Genomic DNA, 23,826 nt, shown 5'->3' on the forward strand with positions numbered 1-23,826 from the left:
CTTATCCTAGGTTCTGAGCCCTAATTTGTGTATGGCTCCAGGGACGAGCGCCCTTCAGCATCCACAGTCAAAATATTTAAAATAAAGAGAATGGTGGATAATTGAGTTGCTGGGAAGAATATGAACTCCCCCTTTTTATTTTTTGAAAATATTGCTTGAAGGTCTGATTGGCTCTTTCCACAATCGCTTGACCCATTGGGTTACATGGGATGCCAGTTTTATGGAAAATTTAATAGAATAAACAAAAGGATAAAAGTTTTTTGCTGATATATGCTGGGCCATTATCTACCTTAATAATCTCAGGTTTGCCCATATAAGCAAAAGCAGATAGGTAGTGTGCAATGGCATCTTTTGCTTGTTCTCCCAAATGCAAGGATGCAAAAATTACTCCTGAAAAGGTGTCTACTGATACATGGACAAACTTAAGATTCCCTGCGGCATGCAGGTGTGTAACATCCATCTGCCCAATGGGCCCCCCTTTTACATCGTGGGAGCTTTCCTGGTCTGTTGGAGCTGTGGGGTTTTTTTCTTTTTTTTTTCTCCCCACCCCCCACTCTCATCCAAGGGCACCACAGTTAAAGCAGGTTTCATCCCAGTTGTCCGGGGTTCTCTCCCAGGCCTGATGGCAGTGGCAATCACCTGACCCTGAATGAAGTGCCCATCAATATCCCGGCAGATTCGGATATATTCATTTAAGCTTTTTGCCTTATGTGGCTGCAAGGCTTCCTTACAGTATTTATTTGCATTCTCAAGTGTCAGCTACTTAACTATGGGTATAACTGTGGTTACATCACCAAACAATTTCCCTGCCAACTGCAATAGCCTATCCACATAGTCCTGAAATGGTTCTGAAGGCCCTTGTAAAACTTTTGACAGCTGATCCCCATGGCCTTGTTTGGCAGGGCTTTCCAAGCTTTGGTAGCCGCAGCCGCCATCTGGAGATATACCATAGGATCAAGCACAATTTGATTGGCCAAGCCAGCACAGGCACCTGCTCCAGTTAACATGTCTAGACTGTATTGTGCCTGTCCCACTTGAGCATTTAACTTAGCCATTTGTAAACATATTCTCCCCTCCACAATAAGTAATTTCCTCCCAATAGTACCACATGGCATAGTTGCTGCCAGCCACTAGGTGTAAGATTCAATGCCGTAAAAGATTCTACCATGGCAAGAGTAAAGGGAGCCTGAGTGCCTTATGCCACTATGGCCTCTTTCAATTGTTTCATCTCTTTAAAGCTCAAGGCCAAATGCTGTTTCAGCATCTGTCCTGGACTGTTCGGATCAGGTACCTATATGACCGGATCAACTGTGTGCCAGGGCTGAAAACAGTCTCTTCTTCAGCCTGAGCCCTCCTTGATCTCCCAGTCATCTTAGCAGTCCCCAACGGGACTCCTTCCTTCCCCGATCCTCATTATAAGCAGATGGGGCTTATAGCACTTCAGTCTTTTCTGAAGTACCTTAATTTCCTGCATTAGTTTTTCTTCCTCATCAGATAAACTATTCTCTGCACTAGAGCTGAGGCTGTCTTCCCCATTTACTGCTTCAGAGTTTATTGCTATCTGGTTTTGTGCCCGACAGCGGGCAGACTTTGGCGCTAGCCTTAGTCCTGCACCAGATTTCAAAGTCCCCCCTGGTACCCCTGACATTTCCTTTCGGTCCCTATGCGACTCCTCTGCCGATCCTATGGACTGGAGAGTCTCCTCGTCCTGTATTTCTTAACCTCAGTGACCTCCGGTCTGACTTTCACTTTATCAATAAGTAGGGTGTTGAGGACCAGGCGCCATAGTGAAAAGGTAGATATAGGGACGCTATTGGCACCCTCCTTTCCAGCCATTTCTGCAAATCTCTTTTTACCTGTTTCAAACGGAGATGCTCAAACCTCCACCTGTCAAAAATCATGGGTTTGCTGCAGCTATATTCTTAAGAAAATCCTCTATAGTTCTCTGTTTAAACGCGGTTCCTACTTGTGGATCCCATTTTTACCCCAATCCGTTTTTACCAGGCTAGGACGACCCCATCGGCTACCCCTTCTTTCTCAGATCTTGGTGGGACCTCCACTTTGCCGTGCCAGTGCGGCAACTGTAGTTCTTCTGAGCGAGGGACATTGGGATTAACACAGAACACAACTTCAGGTTCTTCAGACAAGCCTTCATTCCACTTTCTCACACAGAATATATAGGCCTCAGCAGGGGAGGCCGAGCTAGTAAAAGCAGGAAGCTCATCGCCATAACTCACATGGTTTAGGGGTAAACATCCTTAGGAACATTGCTAAAAACAACAGATTGTTCCTGTTTTTACTTATGTTTTCAGAACAACCACAAGAGTGCAAAACAGATCAAGTGGGGGTGCAAAGGCCTGTCCTGAAGGGACCCAACAATTTTAGGGAGATTAGACACTTGACTGGGAAGTCTGAAATAACTTGTTCTTCAGTTTAGAAAATAGGTAACTAAGGATCTGGGCAATGGACGTGATGGGAGTTCACATTTGCTAATGCTGTAACAACAAGACTCACAATCAGAAGCGCTTAGAGTTAATAACGAGCAAATCTTGATGGATGGTCCAAGTTAAAGTTCAGAATAACGCAGCTGTTCATTCTCCTATGCTCACGTGTGTAGATGCCATAAAAGTACACAGTGTCTTCTTCACAGTGATGCTCTAAGTGACCTTTACTTTCTTCTTCTTTTTGGTGTTGTCAGAACTTTATTTTTTGTAATGAGCAACTTGCCATGATATTTATAAAAACTAGTATATTTCCATTTTGGAAAAAGAAGAAAAATATCTAGACCAAATAAAAATAATTGAGTTTCTAAATTTCATATAGTAAAGTGTGTATCTTGTAACTCATACCCAAGCAGTTTTTCCTGCCACATAAGTTTTTCAATTGACTGCTGGTTTGTGATTAAGTTATTTGGAGAGTGTCATTTATGGTTTATATCAAGCCCAGCAGTGACCCAAGACTGCAACGGTAGCTTAGATGCTTTCCCTAGATCCTCACCAGATCTGTTCCTGAGAAAAAGTCAGAATACAGGACACCCAACATTGTCAGATGTAACACTCCATTTACCAACCCAGAATGGTTGGAAGAATGATAAAGAGAATTTACCTAGGGTAAAAAATATATATGCTCCCACGCAGAAAACTCTGCCTGGTCTGGAGAGAATTAATTAATTTCATTGCACAGCTTACCCCACAGAGATTGCTCAGTCCCACAGAAGAGCCATGTCTTACATTCCTTTGGCTCAAGAGACATAAAAGGGTTTTAGTTTTTCTTTGATTACTTAACTAGATATTGGATGCAAAGATAATTTGAAAATATAAAGATGAACAAAAGGAATGTGGCTGAAGTCAGATATGAGGTGGCACAGCAATCGCAGCATCATAGGACCAGTTCCTTCTGACTGAACTGTGTTTCATTCATCTTATGACATCTACTGAATCCAACTGTGAGTCAGGGCAGTAAACCCTGACTCCACCCACAAGGTGGTTCAGTAGTTGCAGGATCTAGTTGGTGCAAACAGTGGAAGACCACTGTGCAGGCTGCAGGTAATGCCACTTTCTTCTCTCACAAGGAAATCATATGTGAGTATCTGGATGTCAAAGGCATTTGAGCTGCATTTTAAGCGTTACAAAATTCAACTCTAGTTATCAAATCATGCTTTACAACTTACACATTCAGTAACTTGGGGCATACATTTTCGACACTTTTCATTTACAAACTTAGAATACTATTTCCCTTGCACTTTTGGGTACATTAGGTGAAAAGCCTGTAGCTGGACTGGGTCCAGAAGTGCTTGAAAGACTGGCTCGCTTCCTCCCCTCTTTCTAGTTGGTTTAGCTGCCCTTCCGTAGTTGTAAACACCCTGCAGTCAGGATTACAAGCTGCTCTGACTACCAGGGAATGTCAGTGTACTTGATTTCAGCAGCATCTACATCCACAGCCCTTTAAGGTTTTCCTTACATCTACAAGTTACATGCTGGGTCCAACCAGAAGCCAGGCTGCTGCTTTATAAGAAATCATTGTTGTTGCTGATAATAGAGCTTACATTTAGTCTTCCAGTCAAAGATTTCCCCTGCATCTTTAAATAATCAACATCTTTTCCTCAAAAACCTCTGGTCTTTCCTCAAGGGCCTCTCTCTCTCTCCTAACCCAGATACTTCTAGAGAGAATTTAACTATTTATTTAGTACCCACTTACTATGCACTAACGCTACTGCACTTCGTGCCCCTATTTTCTCATTATCAACTATAAGGAGTGAGTCCCATCATCATCATCTCATTTTCTAGAAGGGGAGCATACTTTTTATAATTTAAATCATGAGCTTAACATGTCATGGTGAAATTCTACTGTCAAATATGGGGTGCTTTCTCTAATATTGTTTTCACAATGTCCCTGGTGGCAAAGCCAGAGTTCAATGCCCAAGATAACTCAAGCAACACCACCATCCAGAAAGCAAAGCCAATGCCTGCCGCAGGTCCACCCCAGGCCCACTGAAATACACATGCACAATTCATAAGACCCGTGTGACTACACTTACTTTAATGTTTCAGACATGCTTCCTCAGTATTCAAATGTTTCCAGCTCCATATTCAGTTGACTGAACAGTATCTTTTGTGCCTGCTAGAGAAGATTACTCCTTTTGTAGATACAGCTTGGCCAAAGAGACTGATGTGCAGGAGGAAAAAATATTGGTTTGCCCTTCCTTTCCCATAGCTGGGTGCAAACTGTATAAATTATCCAGAACCTAAGGATACAGTACACAGAAGTGGCTGCTGGGTGCTAGTTCCACATACTTAAAAGTCAAATAGTACCTTTCTCCATTCAGAGGTTGTCATTGTTCTGGGCCAAAATGTGCTACACTCAAAATTCCTAAAACTTCTGACAGCATAAGTTAACAGTAAGGTGTTAATTGAACACCCAACTTTAGTGAGGGTCTGGCTTGGGTACATAAAAGAGTGACTTTTATCCAACTGCCTTGGAGGTCAGGTAGTCAAATGCTAAAAGGCCCTAAGACCACACAGTAGGTCAGTGCCATCAAAAACATAGACAACTAACCCCATAAGCGGACTCTTATCTATGTCTTCTCACTGCATACTAGTCAGCACAATGTCTGAGGCACTCATTAAATCATCCCTTAGCTAAAAACCATCATACCATGTACCACAGAGGAAGTGTGGACATTGCAAAATGTGGGAAATCTATCACCCAAGTTAACGCATCTGAACATGGCAAGCTTCTTGGCAGTAACACCACACCTCTAAATCCCCCTTTGTTATGATTGTTTGTCACTTTAAGAGACAAGCCACGCCCACTCCCGGTGGCCCCTCTCCTCCTCTCGCCATCTTGGCTTCCTTTTGGCCCTGCGTGCTCTCCTTCTCCCCCCTTCTCTCTTCCCTCTCTCACTGTCCTCTCCTTTCTCTTCCCTTTTTCTCTCTCTCCTCTTTCCTTCCCATTCCATAATTCAACTAATAAATATCCAATTCTATTCCATACAATATGTCTTTCCATGTGCCTCCCACCCGCTGTCCGGCCACATTGTCACCGCCTGCTGCATGGCTGGGCACTGCCCGGGGCTGGCGGCGCTCGGGACCCGCAGGCAAATTCATAACACCCTTCATTCATACAAGGGAGACAAGATTGTAAGAAAATGGCACAATCACCTACCACACAGGTAGCAGTGGCAACAATGTCACAGATGTCTTCTTGTCAACTTTAAAAAGCATAAAATTAAGTTGTTCAAGAACAAGTTTACACTGCTTCAGTCAATATTAATGATGAGTAGGTTTTTTATCTTAGATTGTATTACTTTTTTGTATATATGAGTATTTTGTCTACATGTATGTGTGTGCACCATATACATGTCTGGGCCTAGATGAAGGAATCAGATTCCCTGGGACTGGAATTACAGGCAGTAGAGCCACTGTGTATGCACTGCCAATCAAACCCAGGTCATTTACAAGAACAATGAGTCCTCTTTATTTCCCTGGAGAATGCAAGTATCCACCGTGTCCCAGCACTAACAACAAAGCAAAAGGATTTCAAGTTCAAGGGCTATATATGTTGTTAAGAAAAGAAGGAGAAAAGTAGAAGAAGATAAGAAAGAGGACATCAAGTAAGCAACTATCATTCCATATTGTGAATTGTCATCGCTACACGTGTTTTCTTGTTGGCACCTGCATGTGTATAAACACACACTTAGGAAAGCCATGAGATTGTTAATAGCAGTAGGCTATTTCTGTTGTTTTGTTTTGTGAGACAGTGTTCTCTGTGTAGCCTTGGCGATTCTGGAACTTGCTCTGTAGACCACGCTGTCCCGGAACTCAGAGATCTGCCTGCCTCTCCCTGCTGATTGCTGGGATTAAGGGTGTGTATCACCACCGCCTAACCAAACAGCATAGTGTTTTTTTTTTTTTTTTGGCATACTCCCTCCTCTATTTTCATTTAGTCATTACTACTTTTGAAAACAAACAACATAAAATAGCCAAATGTTACTTATTAGAAGGGCATAAAACATAGCTAACTGGGAAAAAAACACTCCAAGTGTCAAAAAGAGAGAGAAAAAAAAAACATCATCAACTGCTGAAAATACCTTTGTTCAAAACACAAATATGTTTTTCTAAGATTTTATTTTTAAAGGGAGACACTGAGAAAGATGCTGTGAATCTTGATGACCAGGTCCTGCTGTTTTACTGAGATGAGGCTTTTGTTCCCCTTGGTCCAGCCTGTTGACTACAGCTGTCCAGCCTGTGCAGCTGACCTGACACTAGCTCTGTCACCTACAAGTCAACCGTCGACAATTCTCTCTTCAATCTGGAGCACACAGCACCACAATTTCAGTGGCCAAAGCCTTGCACTTTATTTCTAGGCTTTCTCACAGTCCAGGCAACAGTAGAGACCTGGTCTGTGATGCAATCCAACCTCATCCTGGCTTCCATGGCGGCACCGCCTGTGATAAAGTCCAGTCAGACACAGATGACAGCAATAAAATAGGATGCGGAAGGTGGCTCAGCCAGCAGGGGCCCTGCAACTCCTTGTTGATGGTGCATTGACCAAGCTGTCCTGCATGAGCTCCTCAGCCAGATTTTCCTTATAGGTAACAATTACCTGGCACCCAAAGATGCACAAGTAGGTGTAGTGTTGACATCTGGGGCTGATGTCACAGAAACTGTCCCCGTGGATGTCCTTGTCCCCTACATCATCATCACAGTCCTAGAATCTATCACTCATTCATCAGATACATGGTTCACGAACTTCACCTTCAGTGCACAGTGGTTACCTGGGTTTCAGATGTATTAACAGCTTTCAAAGTTGTAGCCAACAATGTAGCACATCTTCCACCTACTACAAAAAGTAAAGGTAAGTCACATTCCCACATGATCATTCAAAATTAGGAGGTGGCTGGGAAAACACTGTCAAGCTCATTGGGAAATGCATATCCTGGGCAAGCAGCAGGAGAATGGCCTGTGAAAAGCAGGCGAAAGAAAGTCCACTGGCCTGCCGTGTCTCGCACTGTCTCTGGTAATCACGGGGTGGGGGAGGGGCTTCAGCACCATGTGCTTCAAGTCCATCTTCTGTTCCATAGCAATATGACTGCGTTGTGAGACCTTCATATATCATGTTGGTGATGTCAGCAAAGAGCTGTTATCGTGGTGTAGACAGAGGTGTTGCTGAAAGGTCCCGATCCAGGCTGTCCTCAGAGCATGGATGGTTTCACAGTCTGATAAAGCTCTCCATGGTTTTAGAGGTGAATTTGACATGGAATGGCCTGGGTCTTTGTCCCATAGGGAGAACAGAAATAATGGTTATCCCCAAACACTGCTAATTGTTTCCCTGACTGTGTTACCTGGGTAGACAGTTTCTGCAATGACTGAGATCCCAGAATCAAAAGCAGCTAGGAGCTTGACCACGAAGAATCTACCTTGTACATTAATTTCTGTTTCTCAATACTTTCAGATGGTTCTCTTTCTCATCTTCTCCTGATCAGCATGCCGAGGCACTGTCACCTTCTCCTTACTTAGTTCAGGCTCCAGGGTCAGGAGGAGAGAGGTAACAACATGTTTTATGTGGAGCCACCATCTACGAATTCCAGAGCCACCATAAGTTTCCCATCCTCAGTGACCAGAGAGCAGCCTCCAAGGAGATGCTGCTGACACTAGGGTCCAGGTCCTGGGCTGACGGCAAGTGCAGTAGCAGGTCCACCAGGGCACACTATTCTAAAGGACAATTTCTCACGCACAGGGTCTTGTCAGGAGTCAAGGCATCTGCTCAAGTCACTCAGCAGTTTTGAGAGGAATCGCTAAAGTAGAATTTTCTCACATGTCTAGATATTTCAATACCATTCCTGTTTTCTTTTTAAGATTAGTCTGATAGGTTTCTGCTGCTAACAGACGGGAAACACTTAGTATATAGCAACTGAATGGCTAAATGAAAGATCATCTATCTTAACAACGGCAGCATGTTCAGCTTTTTCATGGACTATATAATACAATACTCACAATACATTGTTAAGAAGGAATTATAATTGCCACCCGTTTGTCAGTAAGGAAACCAGAATTCAAAGATTACTTTGTTCAATATCAGAAGGCAATTCAATTGTAGTCAGTTTCAAGGGAAACTGTGTTTGACTCCACTATCCTTAAACAGCATGCCACACAGTAGTATATCAAAGCTTACCATGGTAAACAAATGTTCGATCATTCATTTATTCATTCAGCATAGTTAAATTCTGTGCTAAGTGCTGTACGAAGTTTTACTTAAAGCTCATTCTCTATCCTTGGATGTTAATGTTTTTCTGGTCATGCCAATTTTTAAAAATTTGTCTCAGATGTATTTATTTTCTGTGTTAGTATTTTGCTTCATCCATGTATGTGTGTCTAATTCCTGTGGAGGTCAGAAGAGAGTGTCAGATCCTCTGGAACTGGAATTAAGGATGGTTGCTGGGAACTGTACCCAGGTACTCTGTAAGAGCAATAAGTCTTAATCACTGAGCTACCTCTCCAGTCCCTGATCATAGCGCAAGCTGACTTGAGACATGGATGTAGACAATGTGGATATACTGAGAAGAGAAGAGCCAGAATGCAGACTGGCTTCATTAATATGCTAAGGAAACATTATTCATTGCTTTTGTGCAACACAGAGAGAATTCTGGTCTGTGCTCAGCTTGATTCCTGCATGAATAAACAGTGTACACGAGCTGACTGGGCATGAGTGTGTGCATACAGTATCTAAGTTTTTTCCTGCTGCATACCATATTTCACACAAAGCACTAAGAAGGTTGAGGTAGAGGATTACCACAGGTTTAAGGCCCCTATGGTAGTTTGAATGACAGTACACCCAAAGGCTCTGCCATTTGCATACATGGTACCCAGTTAATGGCATGTTCATGAAGGGCTTTGGGAATTTAATGTCCTGTCATTTTCAGTATGCTCTCTGCTTCCTGTTTGAAGTTAGATATGTGAACTCTTCACTGCTGCTCCAGTACAATGACTACCGACCTGCTGCCACACTGCCATGACAGTGCTGGTCATTCATCCCTCTAAAACAGTGGTTCTCAACCTGAGAGTTGCAACCCCTTTGGGGGTCACATATCAGATATCCTTGAATATCAGGTATTTACATTACATGAATCATAACAGTAGCAAAACTAGAGTTTTAAGTTAGCAATGAAAATAATGTTATGGTTGGGGTCAGCACAACATGAGGAACTGTATTAGAGGGTCACAGCATTAGGAAGGTTGAGAACCACTGATCTAGAACCATAAGCCCAAAACGAACTCTTCCTTCTCTGAAGTACTTTGGTCTCAGTGTAATATCACAATGATAGAAAAGTAAGTAATATACCTTATCTCAAAAATCAAAACCAAAATCAAACCAAACTAAATAACATCTAGAATTTTTTTCCTACTCACAGAAACAAGTTGTACTACAACATACAAATAAAATGTTTAAAAAACAGACCAAACACCTTCGTTAACGAGTGGCAAAGGTTCTCACTTAGCCTAAGCTCTTATCCTGAGACAGAGAAAATGGCCTACGTCCACAAAAGCTAGATATTGATGCAGATGCTGCAGACACCCTAGACAGGAAACAGGAAAGGACTCTACTAATGCATTGCTAATCTGGGCGCTGCAGAGGAAATGTCAGCCCAAAAGACGCAGTTGAAAGAGGAAAACCATCTCTACTGCACTGAACCCAGCTTCTCCTCTTTTAAAATGAAATGCTAAAAAGGACAATGAGCACGGCCCCATGAATACTAATGAAGGCACAGAGCAAATTCCATCAACCTTCAGAAGTGATGTAACTGATTTTCTTTAATTTCATGTTATTAATCTAGGAAAAATAAAGGACCTCATACTCAGCCACACATCAACACAAGCTGAACAGCAAACATCCAGAGGCCTGAGAATTGCTGTTGTTATATAAAGAATGAGCTACAAAAACATTTGTGTTCTGCCTAGGAAGCCTGACCAGTTAAATTTTTTTCAGGAGGTGGGGAGTGTACGGGGGCAGGGAGGACAAAATCGAAAAAAACCTTTAAATACAAGGGAATCGAGTCAACTTTTGTGTGGTCTCAGAGGAAAAACAAAACTGAGTGACTATCCTTGTCCAATATTAAAACTCATCACACAGCTTGATCACTGGTAAAGTTTACGATTTACAGAAAGAGACAGAAAATAAACAAATGGCTCAGAACAGTGAAGCCAACTACAAGTACATAAGCGAACGATGTGTGGCAAAGGTAGCCCTGCACTGTCCTCACAGCTGGCAAATGAGCTGGGTTAACAGATAGCCATACAAGAAATTAAAACGTGACTTCTTATTTCACACTGTAGTTTATGATATATGATAGTTAATTTTAGGTCTAAATGTAAAAAGCAAAAATAAAGAATTTAGAAAAATTCCAGATTATTTATAAAAATTGAAAGTAAGCAAAGATTACATCTAAGAGGACTAATTAGAAGAAAAAAGGTGACTAACTGGACAATTGAGAACTTTTATTGGAGGAACCAGTAAGTAAAATAAAAATAAAAAGTAAGCCAAAAAGTAAAGAAGATATTTACAAATGCATTTACTAAGCAGAGACTTGTATCCTTCATATATAAAGAATTCCTATAAAGCACTAATAAAATAGATAAACCAACAAAGGATAAAAGTTTGTGTGTTTCTGCTAAAGACAATGAAAAAAATGAAAAGGTTTTCATAATTATCATGGAAATGAGGGGAGCCAGAAAAATGGCTTAGGGGTTAAGAGCACTAGTTGCTCTTCCAGAGGTCCTAAGATCAATTCCCAGCAACCACACGGTGGCTCACAACCATCCTATAATAGGACCTGGTGCCCTCTTCTGAACTGCAGGAGTACATGCAAAGCGCTCAGACATAAAATATATTTTTAAAATATTTTTAATAAAAAATGATGTAGGTGGGTCTTCTTTCTATTTGTTGCTTTCATTGGTTAATTAATAAAGAAACTGCTTGGCCTGATAGGTCAGAACATAGGTGGGTGGAGTAGACAGAACAGAATGCTGGGAGAAAGAAGCAGAGTCAGGCAGAGGCAGAGAGCCGCCCGCCATGAAACTGCCAGGTCAGACATGCTGAATCTTTCCTGGTAAGCCACAACCTCGTGGTGAGATACAGATTATTAGAAATGGGTTGAATCAATATGTGAGAGTTAGCCAATAAGAGGCTGGAGGTAATGGGCCAGGCAGTGTTTAAATGAATACAGTTTCTGTGTAATTATTTCGGGGGTAAGCTAGCCGGGATCCAAGCAGGAACGCAACCCGCTGCTCCTTTTTGCAACAAAAAAAGAAATAAAAACAATGTAAACATACTAACTATCTACCAGATTAGCAACAAAGACAAGTATTGTAGATTTTGAACAACTACAGTCCTTACAGACAAGGCTTGTAAAAATTGTTAAGTTCTAGAAAACTATTTGGCGATATATATGCACTGGAAATGACTATGTGTCAGTTCTAACTTAACACTGTCATCCTAGGTGTATACCAACCTATTTTTACCGAAAGCCAGTTTCAGGAGTACATATATTTGTATTGTTTGTGACAGTCACTCACATTATTAAAGGAAACATATACCAGAAATACTATAGAATAGTTACAAAACTAGATGTTGCACAAATGTGACTATCTATTGGACAAAACAAAAATTTTTCATCACCAACTAACATATATGGAACACTATTATCAGGAACAAGAATAAATGAACTCCTCAAATCTGACTTAAGTAAAATAAAGATACCAAAGATGATACACTGTGCGCCTTTGCTCATATAGGTTGAAACACTGGCAAAACTAAATGTCCTTAAACATCAAGGTGGTGATGCCCTGTGGGTGGTAAAGAGGCTACAGTGCTGGGTGTGCTGATTCAGACCAGGGGCCTTAGGTGCAGACATATTCAGGGTGGGGATACTCGAGTCTCACTGCTGAGAACACGCATGCTCCTCTGTACGTAAGTTCTACTCCAGTGAGAGTATAGGAGGGGGAAAAGTCAGTGTTGTCTACTGCTGAATTCTTCCTCCACTTAGTCCGATCTGATAAAAAGAACTCAGATGTTGACCCTAGATAAGTACGGCAAACTGTGGACCAATTTCAGTTAAGGAAAAATCTGGGAATGTGGCTCAGTTGATAGAGTGCTTGCACAGAATGCGCAGAGACCCAGGATGGATCCGTAGCACATAAGACAGGCATGGTGCACACCTGTAATCCCAGTACTAGGAAGGAGGGAGTAAGAAACTCGGGGTTACCCTCTACTACAAAGTAAGTTTAAGGTCAGACGGGTTCCAAGAGACTCTGTCTCAGAAGGAGGGGGAGAAGGGAGAGAAAAATCTCATATTCACCTTCTACTTAAACGTGTCTGTCATGAAAATAAAGTGATAAACTGCAATGGAATCAAGTGTGGGAAAATATGACTATGAAGTACTTTCAATTTAGAAGAAAACAAAGGAGCCAGTTACATAGGTCAGCAGGTAACAAACGACACCTGCCACCAAGCCCTGTGAGCACGACCGGGATCCATAAAGTGGAAGGAGAGAACCAGTTCCTGCAAGCTGTCCTCTCCACAGCAAGCATGTGCTCCCATACACAATAAATAAACACATTCTTGAAAAGAGAGAGTACAGATTATAGAAAGGTTTTTGAAAACTGGTAATAGGGTAGGTAAGAGCATTTGCTGCACAATCACGAAGAGCAGAGATCAGTTCCCGGCCACCACACAGGCCAGGCACTCTACAAACGCTTTTAACTATATGTCTGATGCTCCAAGGCTGTTTGTTTATTATTTATTTATTTATTTATTTATTGCCTCTGCAAATCCAAGGGTGTGTGTGTGTGTGTGTGTGTGTGTGTGTGATACACACAAGTACACCTACATTTACAAACGCATACAAACCTACACACACAAATAAGCTAGAGTAACTGACACTGTCAACTAGAGATTCAGTATCAATTCAACTCTCCCTGGGGAAAAGTGGTCAATGAACCCAGAAAACACTGACTGACTCATCAAATTGGTCGTGAAAAGTCCCTCAATTCTTTTATTCTTTCTCTGTTTTAAAGAAACAAACAAACAAACAAAAAAGCTCAAAGATTAACAAGTTAGCAACAGTCCTTACTCAAAATTTCTATCTTATTTTGAACACTAAAAACTCTGCACAAATGTAAACATTTTTTATTTATTTACTTTATTTATGGGACATAGATAGAAAAACGGAAACTATTAAGGAATATTTTCTAAACAAAATCTGTTAGTTGGTCTTTTTTTCTTTTTCTAGGTGCTTTACACTGTAGTGGGAGTTCTAAGCACAACTGCCTCCTGTCAGCTGTAACACTGAGATCAGCATGACAGCAAGTATTAGAAGGGATTTCAGGTATCTAGTCCATTACTTGCTTTAATTTAGAAAAGCTGCTTTAGAGAATTTCATATATCAAAAATCCATAATCTTTTCAGCATATCCAGATACGGAGTGCCATGCCTCCTTGGCACCCCACCACAATGGCCGTCATTGGAAGGATAGCTCTTCCACAGACACCTCCTAAATTCAGCCAGGCTGCCTAAGACATAAAAATGGGAGGTGAGCAAAATCTAGTCTCTCCATGATGACAATTCATTTCAGACTGCCTTGACACTTGCTGCCAAAATTCTAAACAGTTTTGAACTTTGAAACTATCTTATCATTATTTGTCCCCCTTCCACATATAAGAAAATTTAGGCCCAACTATAAAGAAACGAAGGTTTCATATGAACTATGAAAAATCTCAAGACTGCTGCAAGTCAAATGCTGGAGTATGCTTGTCATAGTACACAGCTATTACTGCGTCAACAGCTTCTATGAGCACCTTCCCATCTTGTAACCCAGAATAAGTCTAGAATAAGAACTTTTATTTTAGGGTAAATGCTAAGTAAACTTAGAAAGTTTGCATCTACAAAGAATTCACATGTCATCTCATGTTATAAATTGAAAGTGCACTCTGGCAATAGAGATTTGTGAGCCAAGCCAGAAAAATTTCCTTCTTCCACTAGCAGTACCCAGATTTCCCCAGGGACTGTCAATCACATTGACCAGACTTCCTTTCCCTGTCTAAAGAACCAGCATAGAATCCAGGCTAGCCAATCCAACACTCTTTCCCAGGAATCTGACTCTGAAGTGAGCAGTCACAGACTGAAACTGGCTGAGGTTCATCTCTCCCAAGCTCAGTCCTTCAGCTTCTCAGGCCTGCCGTGAGCTCACACCCTCGAAAGTTTTCTTCCTACTTCCTCAGTCAGTTGTTGGCTTCTGCAGCCTGCAATTCTTTGGCTCATCTGGCCTCTCAGACAGACATATTAAAGCACGTATCTATTAGTTCTGTTTATACGGAGATAGTTTGTTTATATAGGTGGAAATTCCTACAGTGCAAAAAGCCCCTGATCATTCTGTGAACTAAAAAAATTCCTTCATGTTGTTTTCGGTTTTATTTGTCTGTAATTTTTAAAAGTTGCAATTTCTTATTCAGTTGATCAGAGGCAGGAATACAGTGAGACAGCCTTCAGAATTTTGGCTATTTCTTATTGGAAAATAATTTTGAGGATCTTGAGGGTTTTTTAAGTAAAATGTAAAAATTTCAGAATAATTTAAATGAGTTTAATGTAGCACGCTCCATTTTTAACAAATGTTTATGAATAGGTGTGGGTATGCATGTACTATGGCATATCCTGATGGAACTCTAATTCTCCTGAGACTACCAATAAAGTTTAATCTTTACTTAGCGAGTGGCGTTAGCAACTGGCTGACCAGAATTAGCCATAGAGGTTTATAGGAGGACCCAGATATAGAGAGACACAGTAAGTAGCAGGGAGGGGCTTAGAAAGATTCTCAGGCCCTTTTGAATCACAAAAGGAAGAATGAAGGTGGTCACTTCGCCACCACTTCTCTGAGTGCAGTAGGGTTTTTATCCCAATATCTGACTCCCGAATTTTTACTGATAAAAGAACAATTAGATAAATGCTTCATGTATGCACACAAGCAAGAGTGTGAAGCCCAGAGGACAACCCTGCTACCATTCTCAGAGGTTCTCGTTAACCTGAAGCTTTCCAATTAAGGTAGCTGGTTGGCTAATAATGAGCCTTAGGGACCCTCCTGTCATTGCCTCTTCAAGCTGGGTTTGCACTTCTGTGTAACCATACCTCGGCATTTCACCTGGAGAGCTCAGATCCTCACGCTTGCAAGGCAAGTGCTTTACTGACTGGATCATCCCCTCAGCCCTACTGAGCTACCTTCCTGGGACATGTCCTTCCTTGTTCTTAGACACTGTAGTTCTGCTCCTCTTAGTACCCCTCCACCCCAAAGGAAAAGGGAAGACAGGTGACATAACAACAAAGTCCTCAGCTGCTCAGGCAAAGGGAGCTACAAGTCAATCAGATGCTGGATGAGCCTGGTCATCAGAACTTCCAAGACTAAACTTAGAAACTATGTAAGGTTGAAAATCCCTTGTAGAAAATGCTTGCACCAGAAACATTTTAGAATTCAGAGGTTTTGGATTTGGTAGCATAAGCATATATACAAGTATCTGTAAGATGGAATTAAATCCAAATAAAAATACATTTCTTTGTCATGCTCATGGTATGTACATAGCCTGATAAAAATTTTACAAGGATTTTTTGTTTTTTTAGTAATTTTACTGAATTTACAAGAGGGGTCTGCAAGGTTCAGCAGGTAAAGGCACTTGTCATATACACTGACAGCCTGAGTTCAATCCCTAGGACTTCCGGGGGGTGGGGGTGGAGGCTGATTTCTGTAAGCTATCCTTTGCCCTCCACCAAGAGCACCATAACATTTGAGATCTTAGATTTTCGGATCAGAGATGCTCAAAATATAGAACAAGAGGAAAGATAGAATTGTCAGCTTGCACAAGGTGAGTCCTCAACATCATTTCTTTTCACATAACAGCACCAAATTGGGTACTTTTTTCTTGCTGAGACTGACAAGGGGACAAACTATAGATACTTTTACACTGCCTGATACCCTGACTTGACAGTTCACAGAAATGAGAAGCCAGCTGCAAAGGGATACCAGAACAGGAGTGCTCTACTTAATGAGCAAAAGTCTCTGCTTTGTACCTGACATGTTGTAGGGGAAAATAATACCAAAGAGCATGCTTGCTTCCTGCAAGGCACCTTGCAATCTGACTAAATAATGCATACACATATGAAACAATTACAACAGGAATACAGGAACAACGCCAGCTACAAAATCCAGACCTTCTTCTCCAAGCTGTACCTTAAGACAATTCCCTAGTCATGTCTACTCAGAGGCAGTGAGTTGCTTCCTTTCTATTAACAACCAAATTCTAGACCAAGACAAAGAATTTAATCAAAAGAGTGCTGTGGGACAATGGTTTTACCCTGTAAAGATTTGTTTCTTGTACTTGTTTAATAAAACGCTGATTGGCCCATAGCCAGGCAGAAAGTATAGGCGGGACAACCAGACAGGAAGTAGAGGCAGGACAATGAGTATTCTGGGAAGAAGGAAGTTTCAGTCTGCACTCATGACTCAGTTGCTGAGGAATCAAGATGTGACTGCCTCACCGAAAAAGGTACCAAACCATGTGGCCAACAAAGACAAGAATTATGGGCTAATATAAGTTATAAGAATTGGTTAATAAAAAGAGCCTGAGATACTGGGCCAATTGGTTTATAACTAATGTAAACTTCTGTGTGATTTCTTTGGGACTTAACAAACAACTGCAGGAACCTGACAGGACAGAAACCTCTGCCAACAGCGCATATTTGTATATGATGATGGAAATTCACTCTTTGAGAAAGAATTAAATAATGAAGTAATTTCATGGTTATACACTTTGCATAAACAGGTTTTACTAAATGACAATCTCCTTTATCATTAGCTATGAACACTTGTATTCAAAGAGAAGACAAGATGGTATTTATAAATAAGCAAATTCTAAATCACTGTATCCTCAAAAGTTGTGTTCGCTCAACTTGGGGAGGTTAGAAGCAGCTCACCAATATATAAACATGCTTGCTTACTAAAGCACTCCCAAAGACAAGATAATGGAAAAATTAATCTTGGTTTGGTAAAAGTGTACAATTTACTGAAATTTATTACAAGTTGCTTCCTGAGTTTGGAATCCTTAGAATAGAGAGAAGCTTATAAAAAGGCACTCAGTGCTATGCCATCTGGTTCACAGATCCTTCCATAGCCAGAAAAATTTCCCATTCAATGAAATAACACTTAGGCAATATCAAACGAAATTTTAATAGTACTGCAGCATTCCAAAAGATAGAACCAATTTTGCAACTGTGAACTATTTTCTAGTATCAAACAGGTCAGATAACGGTTAGGTTGTCTCTTGCTTTATAACATATACAAGCCAATAAGGTGGAGCGTAATAGAGGAAGACATTCAAACATGAACCTCTGGCTTATACAAGATGTACTTGTGCACTCATGCACAAAGGGGAGGCAGAGAGAAAGAGGAGGAGAGGGAGGAAATGAGAGGGAGGGGAGAGAATAGGAAGGAGGGGAAAAATGAGTGCATTTCTAACTCTACTGTCCATTCTAGAAGTTCTAAGGCACCATTCACGAACATTCTGCCAAATGTTTCAACATGTCCACTTACCTTATTGTGTTCATACTTGTATGGGATCTTGAGCGTGTCCATAGCTCTGATCATGGCCTGCATGGCTGTGAAGATGTTCTGATACACCAGTTTGGTAAAGCCCCTCTTGTCTTCATCAGAGTATCCTGATCCATGGATGATCCTCATCTGCTTGATGAAGGTACTCTTGCCACTCTCTCCTGTCCCTGGAATGGAAAATGGCAGCAGCACATTAGATCACAATTCCTTTGCTAGTCTCCGGATAACAAAACTAGACACCAGCCCAGACTTTGAAGACACGAAAAGACCTGCTGAGAGAAGCACCCATAGAAAGTCAAAATGCTACCTACAGAGAACACTTAGAAAGTTAGACCAATGACGGTCCATTTCAAAGGCCTAAAAACTACTCCATCTTAGGAAGCCCATGAGCATAAATCTACCAAACACCGACTTGTAACCCTACACCTCTGAGAAACAAGTGCAACTGCGTCATGGGAAAATAACTGAAACTTGACAGCGCCTTCTCTCTGCATTCATGGCAATACCCTTATACTGATATGTTTCAGAAATAAACAAGAGGAGAAGACCTAAAACCTAAGACATTTTTTTTCTCCAGCCTGGAACTGGGGCAAAAACAGACAAAAGATCCTTGACAGACACAAGTTATGCTCTGGACCACAGTATCCACAGTGTTTATTACCAGGGCCTGGTTTAGTTCTCTCTGTCACTCATGAGAAACAACAAATTATTGTTAGGAGATATTTTTCTTCTCTTCACCATATTCAATATATATTTCTAAATTTAAAAACTTCACATTTCTGAACACAAGTGCCTTTGCCATGTCCTTTTCCACTCTCCAACAATATAAAGAACATAAAAAGCCACAGTCTCGGTATTTAAGTATGAAAGAACAGAATGAGAAGTGATGGCTTTCTTCCCAGCAAGTCTGCTAAGAACAGGGAGAGAAGGAAGGGGAAATGGGAGGAAGGAAGGAGAGTAAGAGCAAGAACTGCAAAGCCATCCTCATTCCATTTCGCTTTTGTGATGTTTAGATTTTATTGCTGTCTTCATAAACAATCATGAAAAATCAAATAAATGCTAGAATTTTTACTCAAGTATCTTAAAGAACTGTCAAGCAATACAGAGCCCTCAGATGTTACAATGGAAGGTGATTCTGGACCCAATGATCTACTCTAGGTGGTTTGTCTATTTATTTCACATGTGTGGGTACAAGCACAAAAATGTGCATATGGAGGTCCACAGTGAATGTTAGGAACTGTCTTTGCTCACTCTCCTCCATATTCATTGAGACAGGCTCTTTCAGTTGAGCCCATAGCTCACAGATTTCACTAATATAGCTAGTCAGCCTATTCTAAGTATTCCTTTCACCTTTGGAGCCTTGGAATTATGAGCCCACATTTACGAGAGGGTAGGGATCTGAGCTCCAGTGCTCACACTTGTGAGCTTTATACACTGAGCCATCTCCCCAACCCTATGACTTTTAATAAAGTGATATACAACACCTTGAAATATAAATATAACACTGAAATGTGAATGCTAATTCATTTTAATGGAGTTAATTTGAAAATTATAATGAATATTCTATAAATCTCACCATGAATACCAGATATCTAAAAATGTCTTTCTCCAGTAGAAATGCAACCACAAATTAGCAATTATTATTAATTAATAACCTATAGAAGTTAGTGTCTTTACTCTCTTTAAGCAATGAAAAAGATGTAAGAAAAGCACTTAAAAATTTTGATTTGTACTACTATCCCCATCCAAGGACTTGTTCTTGAAGGCTGATTGTAGGTATGACCATCACACTTCTGTCGGTCCCTTATACTACAAAAACAGCAAAGATTTTTCTAAAAAAAAAAAAAAAAAAGAGTATGTGTATGTGTGAGTGTAGTTATGTACATGTGAAGGCAAGTTCAGAGAAATAGGATCCCCTGTCCCCAGGTATTTTCTGGAAATTGAACTCAGATTCTCTGTAAGAACACCAAGAGCCAAGAGTTCCTAACTGCTGAGTCATCTATTCATTCCCAAAGATTTTCGTTTTTAATGATGGGGGGGGGGGTCTGCATCTGTGTGTAGAAATGTACCCATAAATGCAGATGCCCAAGGAGGCCAGATAGGGAGCCAGACCCCATGAATCACCTGACACGGGTGTTGGAAACTACACTTGGGTTCTCTGCAAGGGCAGAATGTGTTCTTAACCTACCACTGAGCCATCTCTCTAGTCCCAAGAGATTTTAACTTATAAGGTTAACGAAAAAGAAAAACAGCAGAGTTAGGAAGTGGCCCTTTTCTCCTGGTCATCTGAAAAATATTTACATAATTACCGCTTAAATAAAAAAGCCAAATAATGTGTTTCTTTAGTTCATTTGAGGCAAGAGCAGTCAACACTTATCTCTTTGGATATATTCCTGGTGCCCTTAAAAAGCATGATGATAGTAATTATTAGTGTTGTTATTAATATATTAATTAATAATTTAATATAATTAATATAGATATAGATTTATTACTGTTGTTATGATTATTTTCCTACTGCCAGAAACAGAGCTGGGCCTTTCTCCCTCTTCCCATTTGCTGGGCGCTGCCCTGAAGACTGTCAGGTATAGGTTTCGTGAACATCTTGGTCTTTGCCTTATATTTACTGCTTAGCCAAGACAAAACAGTGGCAGCAGTGACAAAAACAAGAGTTGTGTTCCTATAGTAGCTACTCAGACGTGCAATGTCCACTTCAAGAGACCACAAACTGCTGCTTTCGTCTCTTGAGTTTCTGGCTCTTACCATCCTTTACTACCTACATCTGGTCCACTCTTTCATAAATCACTTCTCAGTTACTCAGTGGAAGTGTGTCAAATGTTTCTGACCAGAACTGACTACAGAAACTAAAGGAAAACAGAGGACAATTAAATGATGGACAGGAATTGAAAGGGAAAAGACTACTCTCTCTTCCTCTCCTGGCCTGTCCTGTAAGTTTTTCTATGAGTTACTCTCTGGTTTGTCAAGTACAACATTTTCAGTACCTCATTTGCAAGACACTCTTTTGGAAGTCAACTGTGATGAAGAAAGAGGTCACTTGGTTAAAATGTAAAAAAGCTCAAACCAGACTTTTAGGCTGAGTCTCCCCTCAGTACTAAGAAACACAGAAATTAATTTAAGCCTATTAGACAGACTGTGTGCATCTGTACACAGAACCCTCCTATATTCATATTCTCTCTCACACACGCATACACACATCTCACACGGGGGGGGGGGGGACGACACAATGATTCGTGCTTTCTGGCACCTCTTTTGTAAACAAAACAAAGAAATTGGTGCACATCCTTTACACTTTACCAAGCACTCTGACATACACTATGTTCTATTCTGTCAAAAGTCAGTGATATGGATGTCTGTATCATCACCCTCCTGCCCTGCTCCCTTTTTTTTGCCACAATGAACATATCTTCCATCAAAGCATTTAGTAATACTTAACAAACAAGTCAACATATAAGAGAATGTGAGAACATGAGAAATCTGCTTTCTCCTTCAGTAGCTCATGATGAACATGGTTAGAAAATGTCCCTAAAATGTTGCTTGTATCTTCAGGAACATGCTCTGCACTTCTTATCCTCGCTCCTGGACATACTCAGACTGAAGAACCATGCTACTTATTTTTTTCCGATGCTATTAAAAGACCTATTAATCTAGTATCTTTAAGTGGCTACAGGGAACAGCATGCTTTTTCTTCCCCAACCCCTGACTCTGGATAAAGTGCACAGAGATTCCCCACTTCACTCAGCATCACTTGCCATCAGAACAAATATTAAACACATTTAACAACCTATAATGAAGTACATGGCTTGGGAGGCTGATACACCCCCCCAACTCCCCATGTTCACAGTTCAGGTTTTTGTCAAGATCAACACAACCAAAGCCTACAGAGACTGCCACAATTCTTATTTTTTTATTCAATTCTCAGGAAGCATTTATATACTTATGTTAATTATTCTGCCAATTTGCATTAGGTGATCTGCAAATGGTTGTCAAAAATGACTTTCAAATCCACTCATACATTATCTTAAGGGTCATAAATTAGCATTTATTACTGAAAGCAATCATAGATTTAGTGGTTTGCTCTCTCTCTAATTAGCATTTTTTGTTGAAGTAATCATAAACTCATTGGTTCTGTCTCTCACACTTGAATACCTTTTTGGACTACTCTCTTACCAAAAGAGCTGCCAATGGACAATCATACACACAAAAGCACACTCATGTTCTGAAAATGCAACTTCTACTGTGCTTGTTCTGAAAAACTCTGGTACCCATCTACACACAAGGATCTAGCAAAACAAACATTGATATCACCAGGAACCCTAACAGTCCACCTATCTATCCTCTTTCCCACCGAAGAAAAGCAGAAAACAGACCTAAGAGGACCTCTCCCAGGCTGAAGACCAATCCACATCACTTCTAGGGGGTTTTAGATTATAGGAAAAAAAATGTCAAAATACAGTCAGGAAAACAGTGGTATTGAAGACTATACAATGAATATATTCATTTGATCCTGCCAAAGCCTTTCTTGACTATATTTAAAGATAGTGAAGTCTACAACTGAAGCCCTATAGTGAATATAAAGACTGAGGCCAATGTCCCGACCACATCCTTCTGGTTGGCCAGCTCCCAGATAAAGAGAGAAAAACAAAATGAAAGGCTCATGAAGCTGAGTCAAGTGACTTGTTTCAAGTCCACTGGATTAAAGCAGGAATATAATGCATGGAATCTCAGGCCCAGCAAGTTGAACTTGAGCTACTTCCATATAAACTAGGATAAAGTAGAACCAGACACTTCCAGAATGAATTTCTAACTAGGAACACATCATCCACCCACAATCTGTGAGAATTAATGGTAAATAGTGAGATAAATGTGGTCAAACTCTCGGTCAAATGCACTCAGTGTGTGGTCCACACTCCAGACAAACTATTTTTAAATGTACATCTGCCTTCTGGGTTTGCTCCACTCACACAGAGAACCTGTATTACCTGAGCAACTCTGACAAAGTCACTCAAACCGTCCCTTCACAAAACTGTCCTTCAAGGCAACGACTGGATGTATTTAATCATTAGCCCCAGTATAGTCTGGTAGAAAATACCAGACAGTTTTTAAGATACAGTAGGAAAAAAAAAAACTAAAATTAGTAGCACCAATTATGAGTAGAAACTACATGGACCAGGAAGTTTAGTAATAGCTAATCCAGTTGCTTAAAAAAACAAAAAAAAACAAAACAAAACAAAAAAAAAAAAAACAGCCAAAGTGTACTGAAGATTCAACTATTTGCTGGAAATATTTTGGAGATTATGTGGCCCTAGGTTTCCCAAAATTGTTAAAGCCTCACAGAAGAGTTATCTGATAGGCAAGGCTCATCAAAGTGTGTGTATGTCCTCAGGAAGGAAGGAGAGGGAAAGAGAGGGAGGGAGGGAGGGACGGATGGACAGACGGAGGGGGGGGGGGGAAGGGAGGGAGGGAGGGAGACTCTTCAGGCATGTCCATACATGCCACGTGCAGGCCAACGTGCAACATCAGGCAGTGCTCCTCAGAAGTCGTTTATGTTCTTTTGGGAATAAGTCTCTTATGCTGGAACTTGCCAAGTAGGTGAATGGCTAGTCAGCCTGCTCCAGGGACCCACGTGTTTAAAGAACCAATGCTAAAATAACAAGCATACAGGA

The 23,826-nt window shown here is 40.8% G+C and overlaps 1 protein-coding gene across 1 annotated transcript in view; it reads right to left on the minus strand.

Moving 5' to 3' along the window:
- Window positions 1-23,826, minus strand: part of LOC125397392 (guanine nucleotide-binding protein G(q) subunit alpha) — a 240,040-nt gene that overhangs the window by 131,493 nt on the left and 84,721 nt on the right. Inside the window, exon 2 of the mRNA XM_085693677.2 lies at window positions 18,128-18,312. Coding sequence (XP_085549803.1) covers window positions 18,128-18,312 — 185 coding nt within the window. The remainder of the gene's footprint in view (window positions 1-18,127; window positions 18,313-23,826) is intronic.

This window comes from Myodes glareolus, chromosome 7 (assembly GCF_982192425.1).
Source record: "Myodes glareolus chromosome 7, mMyoGla1.1, whole genome shotgun sequence".
NCBI lineage: Eukaryota > Metazoa > Chordata > Mammalia > Rodentia > Cricetidae > Myodes > Myodes glareolus.